The 13747-nt window shown below is 45.2% G+C and overlaps 1 protein-coding gene across 12 annotated transcripts in view; it reads right to left on the reverse strand.

The window, feature by feature from the left end:
• Nucleotides 1-225: 225 nt before the first annotated feature.
• Nucleotides 226-13747, reverse strand: part of Gmeb1 (glucocorticoid modulatory element binding protein 1) — a 43896-nt gene continuing 30374 nt past the window's right edge. For 11 of the 12 annotated variants that reach the window (XM_087550658.1, XM_087550667.1, XM_087550665.1 and 8 more), the window contains 4 exons: nt 11689-11820; nt 10642-10779; nt 5533-5655; nt 226-3831 (listed from right to left, as the gene is read on the reverse strand). In XM_087550658.1, the coding sequence (XP_087406784.1) occupies nt 3134-3831; nt 5533-5655; nt 10642-10779; nt 11689-11820 (1091 nt within the window). In that variant the 3' untranslated portion in view covers nt 226-3133. 12 annotated transcript variants of the gene reach the window in all.

Below are 13747 nucleotides of genomic sequence, written 5' to 3' on the forward strand. Positions count from 1 at the left end.
ATAGTGAGTTCTAGGACAGCCAGGGCTATGCAGAGAAACCCTGTCTCTAAAAACAAACCAATCAAACAAAAAAGTAGTATTAACTGCAAAGATGTCTGGGTACGGACTTCTTGAGAACAGGGATTGTCTGCAAGATCAGTGTCTAGCACAGAACTTACATCTTCATGGTACTTACTGGGGTCTTGGTGATGCAATCGATTGGCGTTCAGTACTTATACATAGACAGTACTTACAAATGTTTATTTAATGAATGACTAGAGAAAAGATAGCTACCATCAAGTCAGCCTGAGGAGTAACTTCATTGCAACTGCCTATTCACATATCAGTAACTTGCATGTGGATCACCCCATCTAAAATAATCTAGACTGGGGCTGTGAGAGATCTCACCCCTACAAGTACCACAGCAGCTAGCAATGACAGCAATTGGAAGACCAGGAAAACAGCAAAGCTCATGTAATCCACCCGCCGAAATGTCTGAAGTAAACAAGCTCTGTCTCAAGAAGGAAATCTGACTTTGGAAGCATGATGCTCACACGACCTTTAATGCTACAGACCCATGAAGAGCGAAAAGACAGGACCCGAGGGAGCCTGCCTCTCTTCTCTAGGGTGTCTCCCGGGTCCTGAATTGGTCCGCCCATCTCTGGAAAAGAGAAATGACCTAAAGGGCACAATGGGGATGAGATGTGGTTTTCTAGGTTCAAGTAACAGTTTCAGCCTTAAGACTGAAACTTTAAGGGCTGGCAAGATGGCTCAGTGGATGAGGGTGCTTGCCACCAAGCCTGGCAACCTGAGTTCAATCCCCAGGACCCACATGGTGGAAGGAGAGAACGGACTCCTCTGACCTCCACATACATACCATAGCAAGCTCTCCATCACATACACACACACAGACACACACACGCACAGCACACACAGCACACATGCACACACACAGATAAATAAGTGTAATAAAAATTCCTATATATTAACAGAGAGTCTAAGGAAGCCAGAAATAAATTCTACTTCCTTCACTAATAATATAAGAGACCAAAAGCTTGTCCAAAAACAGACCAAAACCAGAACTGTTCTTGAGACATTATTCCATATATCCTAGGTCAGTCTTGAACTTGTTTTGTATGACCTTGAACCTCTAAGTCTCCTGTCTCTACTTCCTAAGCATTAGGGTCAAAGGCATGTGCCCTGTGCCCACTTTAACTCCTGCTGGAGACTGGACCCAAGGTTCCATGCATGCTAGGTGAACCCTTCATCTACTCAGTTCTGTCCCCAGCCTAATTAAATATTCTGAAAAGAAAAGTCCAGTTTTAAAGCTGAAACAAGTCTGAATAGAGTTCAGAAATCGTACTCTCAAGGGCCTTCAGAGTGATCCCCAAGGGCTTCCCCGGTGACACATGGCCATCTAAGAGATGGGAGGTACAACTTTCGGTTGCTTACAGGATTTTCAAAACCTGCAGGTAGGAAGACAAGTTTAGACAGGCATCCTTCTCCATCTTTTTTAAAAACTAAAGTAAAAATCTTACTTTTAATAATAATAATAATAATAAATCCGACTCCTAAGCTGTATGTCTTTCTGACCTATAAAGTCACCAGGAGAGTGTCTGTATTTCCTCTAATATAGTAAACAATATAATTAAAGAAATCAGAAACTGCTCCCTCTTCCCCAAACCCTGAAGAGAGTCAAAGAAATGAGATCACAGTAGGAAAAGTGGCCTAGGAGTTCTGAATGTACAAACAGCATTTAGAAAGAGGCCCCACCCAGATGTTACTGACATTGCTGTCATATTTCTTACACTGTCATAGACAATGTCTCTTTCCTAGGAAGTCCAGCTCTCTCAGGAGACATCTAGTCCATGCCTCAGGAAAGGCTGGAGTTGTTGGTTCCCTGCCAAGTTGAAGTCATTTTATGAGTACTGTATCTCTCAGAAACATCTGAGGTATAAACAGTAGAGGAGAATCTCCAAGGGGATGAAGGCAGGCAGGCACCTGTCACTGCTCTCTGCCGAGAGGTTTCAGAGCGTGGGATCCAGCAGACTGAAGTAAAAGAAGGGGAAGCACCAAATGAAGGACTGCTTTTGGTTCCAAAGCCAAAACATGTACACGTTCTCACACACACACACACACACACACACACACACACACACACACACACACTCTCCACACGCATGCATACATACACACATCACATGCACACACACACACCACACGCATGCACACATACACACACCACATCCACACACACACATACCATACACGCACACACACACATGCAGGGATCCACTGAAAATAGCAGCTAGTCTACATGAGGGACTCTGCCATTCCTGGAGTCAAGAAACAAAAAATGATGGCCTTGGAGGCCCCCCTCCATGACAGCCACAGTCCAAGAACTAGAACAATTTATACCACATCAGTCTGCAAAGGAATGGACTAACAATCCTTGGTGAGGAGGGTCAGGGCTGGGGGCAAGGTGTGCTATCCCAAAAGCACAGCTGTGTATCTTTCTGAATATCTCTGGCCTCTTATGAAAATGGTACCCAACTCTCAGAGAGCTCGAGGGGTGTGGGATGCACATGTGGATGACCCTTCCTTGCCCTCTCCTTGTCAAAGGGCTTCCCCTTAAGCTGCTGATCATGCTACTCTCTGCCCAAGCAGAGCCAACTTCCTGTTGTTTCAGAGTTTTGCACCAGTGTCTGAGGCCATCATATCTAGGATACAGAGGTGGGCAGGCTTCTGGATCCAGAGCAGAGCCGGTCGTCTTCTGGCATCAGATCTGTGTCCCAGGGTCTGGTCAGTACATCTTTACAAGAGTGAAACCATGCATGTATACACAGACAGACTATTCTGGAAAGGATTCCTGGTTATTCTGACACCTCCCCTAAAAGCAATTACCTTTCTTGGGGAAAGACGATTTGGACCCTGGGTGGTCTGTTCCTAACATCTGGAAAGGTAGCTTGTTCTGTCCGTTTGTCAATGAGGGTGTAGGAGGAACCCAACATTTTCAGTTACAACAAGATTTTGTAGTTTGTTTGGTTTTTTTAACAAAAAAAAAAAAAGTTTCTATGTGGAAATGAGTGGGACAATGATAAAAATAAACATAATTAAAATTCCAAACCAAAACCCAGCTCTGGCCCCGTCCCGGTCAGTCCTCCAGGACCACAATCTCCACATTGTGGACCTGGTGCTGGCGTTCTTCCATGTTGGCTACCACTTTCTCCTCAGTCCTCAGCTCTGTCTCCAAGATCACTGCTTTGCCCTCAGGGTCATCAGCCTCGGGATCTGGGGCGGGGTCGATTTCAATGATGGTTTGCCCATCCTCAGAGGTGCTTTCCACAGCCTGGATTGCTGAAGTCAGGCCAGACTCCATGGCCACCAGCTCCACGGGGCTCACCATGGTGGCCATATTGCCCAGGGTACTCCCATCCTGCATAGAGGTGGAGCTTAGCAGTGCCAAACTTGATGAAGGGTGGATGGTTACTGTGTCTGGTGAGTTGCTCTTGGCAGAGGAAACCACTGTGGCATAGCGGAAGAGCTGAGGGCCAGAAGGCAGCGTGTGGACAGTCACAGGACTGGTGCCCTGGCTGAGGGTAGCCACCGGGATATTGCCCATGGAGAAAGACTGACCCACGGGAGTGATGGTAATGGGCGAGATGACAGTAAACTGGGGTTGCTGGACAGGAGAAGGGCTCAGGACGGTGGTGGAGGCTGGCCGCTGGAGCCGAGGTCTTTTTGGAGGCTTTGGGGTGCTCACAGGCATCAGTACCACATTTTGAACCGTCTGGGATTTCAGTCTGGGATCTTGGGCTTGCTTTTTCTGCTCTTCCAACTGCCGTTCCAAGTCTATGGGGAAAAAAAACAAAGCTAGTCAGACCTTGTGGAAAGAAATGTCATCTTGGGAACATTCACCATGGGTCATGAGACACAGGGTCCTGTCCTGGTCCTACATTATGTAACCTCGGGCACGTCACACTACTGTTTCCCAAATAACTCCTGGAGATAATTAAAACAAAAACAAAAACCTTCAGTAATTGCATTTAATGGTGGGATTATGGGCCAGGCAACACTTGAGAGCCTTTAAACTATGATCCTACTTAACTCACCGCACACCCCTACAAATTTTTCATCTCTTGCCAAAACACAAATCCAAGAAGTTCCCATAGTCTTTTTCCTTCTCACAAGTGTGTGCTTTACACTGAGGACCACCAGCACCCTAAGGATGTGCTTTAGCACTGAGCTTCAGCTCCCAGCTTGCATGTATTCAGACATGTATGTTAAAGATTATTTTTTTATTTTTAATTATGTGTGTGTGTGTGGGGGGGGGATGACCCATGAGTGCAGGAGCCTGAGGCGGCCAGAGAGGGAATCCGATCACCCCAGCTGGTTTCAGGTGTGTAGGTGCTGGGAACGAAAGCAGGGTTCTCTGAAGAGGAAGCAGTAAGCTCTGAACTGAGAGGTATCACTCCAACACCCTTAAACTGAACATATTTATGAGGCATACACAACATTTTTCTTTTACCTTTTGAGGTTTTGTGTGTGTATGTATACATGTATGAGCACACGTGTATCCATGTGAATGTCTTGTGCAGACACGAGGACAAACTCGGGTGTCACCACAGGAGCACTGTTTACTTCCTTCAAGACAAAGTCTCTCATTAGCCTTCGACTCATCAATTAGGCTGGAGTGGCTGTCTCAGAGGCTGAGTTAAATAGTGTACCAATTAAAGCAATCCTTTAAGAACATTTAAACCAGCTGGGCAGTTTAACATGCTGTACAGCCGAGGCTACCCCACTTCCACAGCCTTCACAGCTCTCCCCGGGTCTGCGTGAAGATTCTTTGTGCTCTTCCAGCATGCCTATGCACCTGAGCATTTTCTTGTTTTTATCTGTTTCTACGTTTGCTTTTCCTTACGTTCCTTAAAGACCCTGAAGAGACAGCGACTGTTCTGTGTTATATTTCTAAGCCTCTTTGGAAATGAACAAAGTCTGTGGAAGAACTAAATGACCGAGATGCTCACAGTTCCTGACTGCTTTGTGTTTTTGTGTTTGTGGTGTAGGCATATGTTAGTGTAGGGATGTGCACAAGAGAGGGAGATTTCCTTGATCATTTTCTGCCTTAGTTTTTTGAAACAGGGTCTTTCTCTGAACCTGGAGCTCCACAGTTTGGCTCGGCAGCTGACCACTGAGCACCGGGCATCTGCCTGTCTCCTCTTCCCTATGCTGGGACTGCAGATGCATGGCTGGACTTCTCATGTGGCTGTTGGAGACATGTTGGCTAACATGAAGTCCTCACGTGTATAAGGCCGACACATTACAACTCAGCCGGCCATCTCTCCAGTCATAATTTAGGATTATGACAAAAAATGGGAAATGTACAAAAACCCACAGTTAGCAAAAGAGCAATACAAGAATGTGAAAAGGGAAAGCTGATTTGTGTTCTCTGTGACCACCATTCCTAGACTATTAGAATAACCCAGTGACAAGTCAACCCCTAAAAAGCACTCGAGAACAAGCACATTACTGAAAGAGCTGAGCTCCACGTACCCGCCAGGGTATAGAGAAACTGTTCCTCTCCATGCTCCACTTGCTTCCGTCTGTTGTCCAAAACTCTCTTGACTGTGTCCATGAGGCCAAATGTGTTGGCCACATTGTTCAGAACAGCAGCATCTATTAAACAGAGCACAGGCCTGCAGAGTCAAAACAGAAGCTCCTGCCAGCTCTCTCCTGTGCTAGTTAGGGACCTGAAGGAAGCCAGAAGAGCAGCAGTACATGCCTGCAGACCCAGCGCTTGGGAGACACAGGCAGTATGGTCAGGGGTTCAAGGATAGCCTAAGCTACAGGGTGAGCTCTAGGCCAGCCTGAGCTTTGTTAGGCTCTGTTTCAATAACACTCCCTTACCCACCACAAGGAAAAGAACCAGGAACTTATGGGACTCTCTTGAATACATTTCAACAATTGTGGTGGTAGTGGTTCTGAGATGGGGTTCTATCGCCCAGGCTGGCCTCAAACTGGCCAAAGATAACTGAACTCCTATTTCTGCATCTTTACTTCTGGATGATAGGTGCTCACCACCGTGTCTGGCAATTGTTTTAAGCTAAGATTTATCACATGTATTCACTTTGATTTTCTAACATATTGGCAGGTCTTCCTACGTGAACAATCACGCAGGGGTAGGGGTATAGGGCAGTTGTAGGGTGCTTGCTTAGTATGATGGTTCCATCCTGACCACTGGAAAAACAAAAGCAAAGGTCAAGCAATAAGAGAAACAATCTTTTAAGAAACCCACAAAAGAACAACAACAACAAACTTTAAAACTTGCATCAAGTTTTAAATTCTGACCCATTGTTTAGGAAACAGGAAAGCTGGGTGCGTGGGCAGCTCTAGCCCCGGCTGAGGCAGAAGGACCATTCGAGCCTAGGAGTTCAAGATCGGCCTGGGCAATATGGTGAGACTACATCTTCGGATAACACAATAACAGGCCAGGGATAACAGCTCACACTGTAGTCCTAGCATCTGGGAGGCTGAGGGGAGATCACTGCCTTGAGTTGACAACCAACCTGGGTTAGAGTAAAGCCTTGTCTCAAAAAAATAAAAAAAATCAATAAATGTAAAAGAAAAAAAAGAACCAATAAATGGCTAGGTGTGGTGGTATTTCCTAGAACTCAGGTGGCAGAGACATCATCATGGCTACCCTGTTCTACATAGTGAGTTCCAGGACAGACAGCCAAGACTATTTATAAGAGAGACCTTACCTTAAACAAAGACCTATACAAACACACATGCACATGCCATGTTTTACACGGTACACTACTGCATACAACACTGCTAGTAATATCACCACTCCCTCTACACACACTGGCTTCTTTAACTCACACCCTTTAGGTACACTCCTTTCCACAGTTCCTTCACAGTTCTAGGTGTTGCTTTTGGTGTTTAGAGAGGTCTCAATATGTAACCTGCTAGCCTTAAACTCCTGAGCCTCCACTTCCTGTGGGCTAGGATTATAGATATATATCAGTGTCTGCCTTTTAATCCACCAAGGAGCTGAGACCACAGGCTGGTGCTGGTGTGTCCAACTCAGTGGTTTTATACAGACAAAAGCTGAGAACTCCCACACGAGGTTCCCCAGATCTGCTGTTTCCTGTGTTCCACATTCACACCCCCTCTAATTAGCTGATGCTTCTATTCAAAGACCTCACAGTCATCTCAACTGAGTAGCTAAATGGTACAGTATGCACTTAGCCCCTTCTAAGCCCTGCTGGCTTTGAAGAGCGGTTAAGAGCACACTCTGCTCTTCCAGAAGCACTGTGCTAAGTTCCCTGCACCCATGTCTTCTGCACATCTGCCAGTTCCAGGAGGATCTGGTGCCTCTGCTCTCCATGAGCACGCACACTGATGTGCACATACAGATACACAAACACACACATGTGTGCTAAATAGTTTCATGTCAACTCAACACAAGCTAGAATTGTTTCAAAGGGAAAACGACAGTCTGGAAAATATCCCCAGCAGTGTGGTCTGTGGGCAAGCCCGCGATGCATTCCCACCCACCCCACCCCACTCCCCACACAGGGTTTTGCAGGGGTGATCTCCTTGCGCATTGCGTAAAGGTTGTCTTTCTATTATTCAAATACTGGTTTCTGTACTGGCAGGGATCTGATTACAGGCCAGAGTTTGGTATTTTATTTTTACAACAGTTCACCTGCCTCAGTGTTTTGTAAACATTTTCTCCATCCCTTCTGATTGGTTTAATAAAGAGCTGAACAGCCTATAGGACTGGCGGGACATCCAGGAGAGAAAGGAACTCTGGGAAAGAGTCAGAGGCAAGAGATTCACCATGCAGACAAGGAAGAAAAGGCAGATGCCAGGATTCGGGAGGTGACGAGCTGTAGGTCAGTGTCAGTGGGTCACTAAGTTTAAGAGCTTGTTGGGAACAAGCGTAAGCTAGGGCCAAGCTTTCACAATTAATAAAAAGATCTTCGTGCCATTATTTGGGTGGCTGGCAAGCCTGAGACAGTCCAGTGACAGGGTTTCTATGTGTACCTCTGGCTGTTCTGAAGCTCTGCAGATCAGGCTGGCCTCAAACTCAGGGATCTTACTGCCTTTAACTCCAGAATGCTGTGGTTAAAGGAGTGTGCTAACCGGCATGAAGCATTTTCTTTTTATCTTTTTTTTTTTTTTTTTTGCGCCTCCCAAGCTCCTGGTTATTAAGAAGGCCAATAAGCAGCACTCACTCCTCCGTGGCCTCTGCTCCGTTCCTGCCCCGACTTCCCTCAGTGACAGAGAAGCCCTTCCCCCACCACACACCCAAGTTCCTTTTGTTAAGCTGTTTTATCACAGTAGTAGAAACTTTTAAGACAGAATTTAAAAAGAAAAGTAATCTTTAAAACAACAAGCTATGACCAAACCAAAGTTGAAAACCCAGTTAGTGAATGAATGAAATCAGGCTGGAGCTATGCCTCAGTGGGAGAGTATTTTCCTAGCATGTTGAGGCCAAGCTAAATCCCTGGGATCACATAAACGAAGCAGTCATGAACCATAAAAAAGCAATGCCTTGCAGATCGATCCATGCTTATCACCCTGTACAAAGCTTAAGTCCAAGTGGATCAAGGACCTCCACATCAAACCAGATACATTCAAACTAATAGAAGAAAAACTAGGGCAGCATCTGGAACACATGGGCACTGGAAAAAATTTCCTGAACAAAACACCAATGGCTTATGCTCTAAGATCAAGAATCGACAAATGGGATCTCATAAAACTGCAAAGCTTCTGTAAGGCAAAGGACACTGTGGTTAGGACAAAACGGCAACCAACAGATTGGGAAAAGATCTTTACCAATCCTACAACAGATAGAGGCCTTATATCCAAAATATACAAAGAACTCAAGAAGGTAGACCACAGGGAGACAAATAACCCTATTAAAAAATGGGGTTCAGGGGCTGGGGATTTAGCTCAGTGGTAGAGCACTTACCTAGGAAGCGCAAGGCCCTCCTGGGTTCGGTCCCCAGCTCCGAAAAAAAGAACAAAAAAAAAAAAAAATGGGGTTCAGAGCTAAACAAAGAATTCACAGCTGAGGAATGCCGAATGGCTGAGAAACACCTAAAGAAATGTTCAACATCTTTAGTCATAAGGGAAATGCAAATCAAAACAACCCTGAGATTTCACCTCACACCAGTGAGAATGGCTAAGATCAAAAACTCAGTTGACAGCAAATGCTGGTGAGGATGTGGAGAAAGAAGAACACTCCTCCATTGTTGGTGGGATTGCAGACTGGTACAACCATTCTGGAAGTCAGTCTGGAGGTTCCTCAGAAAATTGGACATTGAACTGCCTGAGGATCCAGCTATACCTCTCTTGGGCATATACCCACAAGATGCCCCAACATATAAAAAAGACACGTGTTCCACTATGTTCATAGCAGCCTTATTTACAATAGCCAGAAGCTGGAAAGAACCCAGATGCCCTTCAACAGAGGAATGGATACAGAAAATGTGGTACATCTACACAATGGAATATTACTCAGCTATCAAAAACAATGACTTTATGAAATTCGTAGGCAAATGGTTGGAACTGGAAAATATCATCCTGAGTGAGGCAACCCAATCACAGAGAAACACACATGGTATGCACTCATTGATAAGTGGCTATTAGCCCAAATGCTTGAATTACCCTAGATGCCTAGAACACATGAAACTCAAGACGGATGATCAAAATGTGAATGCTTCACTCCTTCTTTAAAAGGGGGACAAGGGGGCTGGGGATTTAGCTCAGTGGTAGAGCGCTTACCTAGGAAGCGCAAGGCCCTGGGTTCGGTCCCCAGCTCCGGAAAAAAAAAAAAAAAAAAAAAAAGTTAAAAAGGGGGACAAGAATACCCTTGGCAGGGAATAGAGAGGCAAAGATTAAAACAGAGACAGAAGGAACACCCATTCAGAGCCTGCCCCACATGTGGCCCATACATATACAGCCACCCAATTAGACAAGATGGATGAAGCAAAGAAGTGCAGGCAGACAGGAACCGCATGTAGATCTCTCCTGAGAGACACAGCCAGAATATAGCAAATACAGAGGCAAATGCCAGCAGCAAACCACTGAACTGAGAACAGGACCCCCGTTGAAGGAATCAGAGAAAGAACTGGAAGAGCTTGAAGGGGCTCGAGACCCCATATGAACAACAATGCCAAGCAACCAGAGCTTCCAGGGACTAAGCCACTACCTAAAGACTATACATGGACTGACCCTGGACTCTGACCTCATAGGTAGCATTGAATATCCTAGTAAGATCATCAGTGTAAGGGGAAGCCCTGGGTCCTGCTAAGGCTGAACGTGATTGTTGGGGGGAGGGCGGCAATGGGGGGAGGATGGGGAGGGGAACACCCATAAAGAAGGGGAGGGGGAGGGATTAGGGGGATGTTGGCCCGTAAACCGGGAAAGGGAATAACACTCGAAATGTAAATAAGAAATACTCAAGTTAAAAAATAAAATAAAATGAAATAAAAAAAAAAAAAGCAATGCCTTAACTTCTACAAGCCTTACTTTTCCTCTCTGTAAAATGTTAAGGTAGCTATGCCTTGGCCTCTGGAGTTGTGAGGCCAACAGTAACGTGAGGACACAGTCGGAAAGGACAGCACTTTCTGGACTCAGTGGACTCACCTGTGACCTGGAAAGGAGCATGAATGAGCCGCTGCTGGACACCCCTGAGAAGCTCTTCTATCTCCTTTTGTATGTTGCAGACCACCTCCTCCATCAGCCCCACATCAGCTATCCCCTTCCAGAACATCAGAGTGTCCTCTGGCCGAGCCGGATAAGACAGAGGTGAATGGAGACATTAGCAGAGACCTCAGCACATGGCTACAGTGTCATCTCAATTCAAAAGGATTCTGTACTAGGACATGAAAGACTGGCTGCCTCCATGAGTTGGTACCTAATTAGCCCCTTCAGTCACTAGGGGCTTAGGATATTTACCTCAATTTGTCAGACCCTTGATTTGTTATGATTCTAGCTATAAAAACAGGCATCTTACTCCAATAAAGAGATTCAGTTAAATATTAAATAGGCATTCAACATTTAAGGTTAAGTATTATTTGAGTAAATTCAATTCTAATTTTGCTTTTGATTAGATAAGATTTAATGTTATGAAAGTTAGCTAATAAAGGTAGTAAGCTAAATATTAATTAAAGATTAATTTTTATTAGTTCTACATCAAACCAAACAGCTGGATAGCTGGATAAGAGGCCTGCAGGTTCGCTAGGATGGTCACTAAGTCTCTTTATGCATGTACCCAGCAACAAATATCTATTAAATGAATGATTAGCAAAAGAAAGTGGAGACACTTTTCTTGGGCCCTCTAAGGGAATTAATATTAACAATCACTATACTGTGCCACCTGCTACCAAAATTCTCTCTCTCATCTCCTGGTTTGATTTGCCTGAGAAATGTGTTAGGGACCGGCCACTGGTTGGAAGAGGGCACAGACAATGGGGTCAAATATTCAGCGTTCCAGTGCCCGTGTGCACTGTATAACCAGCCTCAGACCACCTTAAATCACAATTCCTCCATTTTTAAAATGTGATTTTGCAGACAGTTGCTTGGGGTAAAAGGAGCCGATTAGCAACATTAGTACTCATATTTACAAGGAAAACCAGCAGACATAACAAGGTTATAAACCTTCAAAAGGACCTGAGCTGTACAGGAAAATACCTGAAATCTCTTCAGACTCTTTCTTTATCCCCTCCTCTGTGGCCATGGTGACAGCGGCGGTGAGGGCTGAGTTCCACTCCAGCCCGGCCTCTTCCATGCTCTCCTCTGAGATGGCGATCTGTGTGATGTTCCCTAGGAGAGTCCATTAGACGCAAAACCAGTCAGGTCTATGAGAAACATTCCTAGCTACCTTCTCAGACTCAACACAAAGGCCCAGTACTTTAGCACGCTGCCTCCTGCCTATGTGCCCACATCTAAAAACCCGAACCTCTAGGCAAAGAAAACTTGCCCTGCAGAGGGAAAAGCTTTCCTCCTGCTCTGAAGAGAAGAGAAGGCCATGCGAGGACAATCTGCCTCCAAAGTGACGGAGGGTAGACGTGGCCACCAGGCTGCCCGCCCCATACTTGCTGAGGACGAGGAGGAGCTTGCTTGCCCTGAGCCCTGAGACGTGTTGAGCACGTCTGAGGCTGTGCAGCTCACGGGTGCAAACGCAAGAGGAACGGAGGGCAAAACAAGCCAAAAAACTACAAAACCCCCAACCCAATTAATTAGGTAACGATCCATGAACATAGACATAGGCCTGAGACTGCAGGGACGAACGGCTCAGTGGTCAAGAGCACTGTTGGTTAAGGGCATCTAGGCTCTGAGAATTTTCCTTTTACCCACCTATTGGTTACTCTCAGAATATGAGGGTTCAGCAAAAACTAAACCAAAACCAACCCCACAAGGCCATACGAGGTAGGTCAGGAGGCTGAGGCAGAGTGGTCACCATGAATTTGTGGTCAGCCCGGGTGTCACTGTACCAAGGCTTTAAAATAGTAGTTGAGACATGTTTTATGTAAGTAGGGTGTCTCCAGAGGTCATGACTGAATCTGTCAGAATTCATATCTATATACACTCATTCCCCCCTCTCCTCTCTCTCTCTTCCCTTTTCCTCTCCCCTAGATAATAAGAAGGAGCTCTAGATACAAGTTCGAAACCACTGAAGGCTAGGCTGGAGAGACGGCTCAAAGGTTAAGAGCACTGACTGCTCTTCCAGAGGTCCTGAGTTTAATTCCCAACTACATGGTGGCTCACAGCCATCTGTAATGGGATCTGATGGCCTCTCCTCTCATGCAATTACATATGCAAATAAAGTACTCTATGAATAAATAAATCTTAAAAGAAAAGGTCAGTAGAGCATAGTGTCACCCCAGCACTCAGGAGGCAGATGCAGGAGACACACGCTCTAGGCCAGCTTGGACCACACAATCAGATTATGTCTGATTACATGTAAATAAGACAAAACAACTGCCCTAAGTTTGGGAGCAGTCGATCTACACAGCAAATTCCATCCAGGTGCTATAGCAAAACTGTATCTAAACAAACAAATCTTGAGGGTCTGCGTGGGCCCACCCTGTTCATCTGTGAGAAGCACTGTGAGAGCACTGTGAAAAAAAAAAACATCATTTTTATAATACTTGGTATGCACTGTAAGAAAGAAATAAAAGGGGTTGGGGATTTAGCTCAGTGGTAGAGCACTTGCCTAGGAAGCACAAGGCCCTGAGTTCAGTCCCCAGCTCCAAAAAAAAAAAAAAAAAGAAAAAGAAAAAGAAAAAGAAATAAGAATGCTGGAAATTTAAGTTCTAACTTAAATTCTAGCAAGCCAGTTGGTGGTGGTGTGTGCCTTTAATCTCAGCACTCAGAAGCCAGAGGCAGGTGGATCTCTGTGAGTTTGAGACCAGCCTGGTCTACACAGTGAGTTCTAGGACAGCCAGGAATACACAGAGAAACCCTGTCTCAAAGAAAACAAAACAAACAGAAAGAAGAAAGAAAAGAAAAGAAAAACCAACCAACAAAAAAAACCAAAAACAAACAAACAAAGAAAAAAAAAACCAAAACAAACAAACCACCATCAATTCAGATAACCAGGCAGGCCAGGAGTAGTGTTACATGCTTTTAGTCCCAGCAATCAGGAGGCAGAAAAAGGTGGCTCTCTGGCAATACAGAGAAACACGGTCTCAAAACCACCAGCCCCCACCTCCCCTGCAAAAAAAAAAAAAAAGAAGAAGGAACAGAG

The sequence above is a fragment of the Rattus norvegicus genome, chromosome 5 (genome assembly GCF_021556685.1).
Source record: "Rattus norvegicus strain SHRSP/BbbUtx chromosome 5, alternate assembly SHRSP_T2T, whole genome shotgun sequence".
Taxonomy (NCBI): Eukaryota; Metazoa; Chordata; class Mammalia; order Rodentia; family Muridae; genus Rattus; species Rattus norvegicus.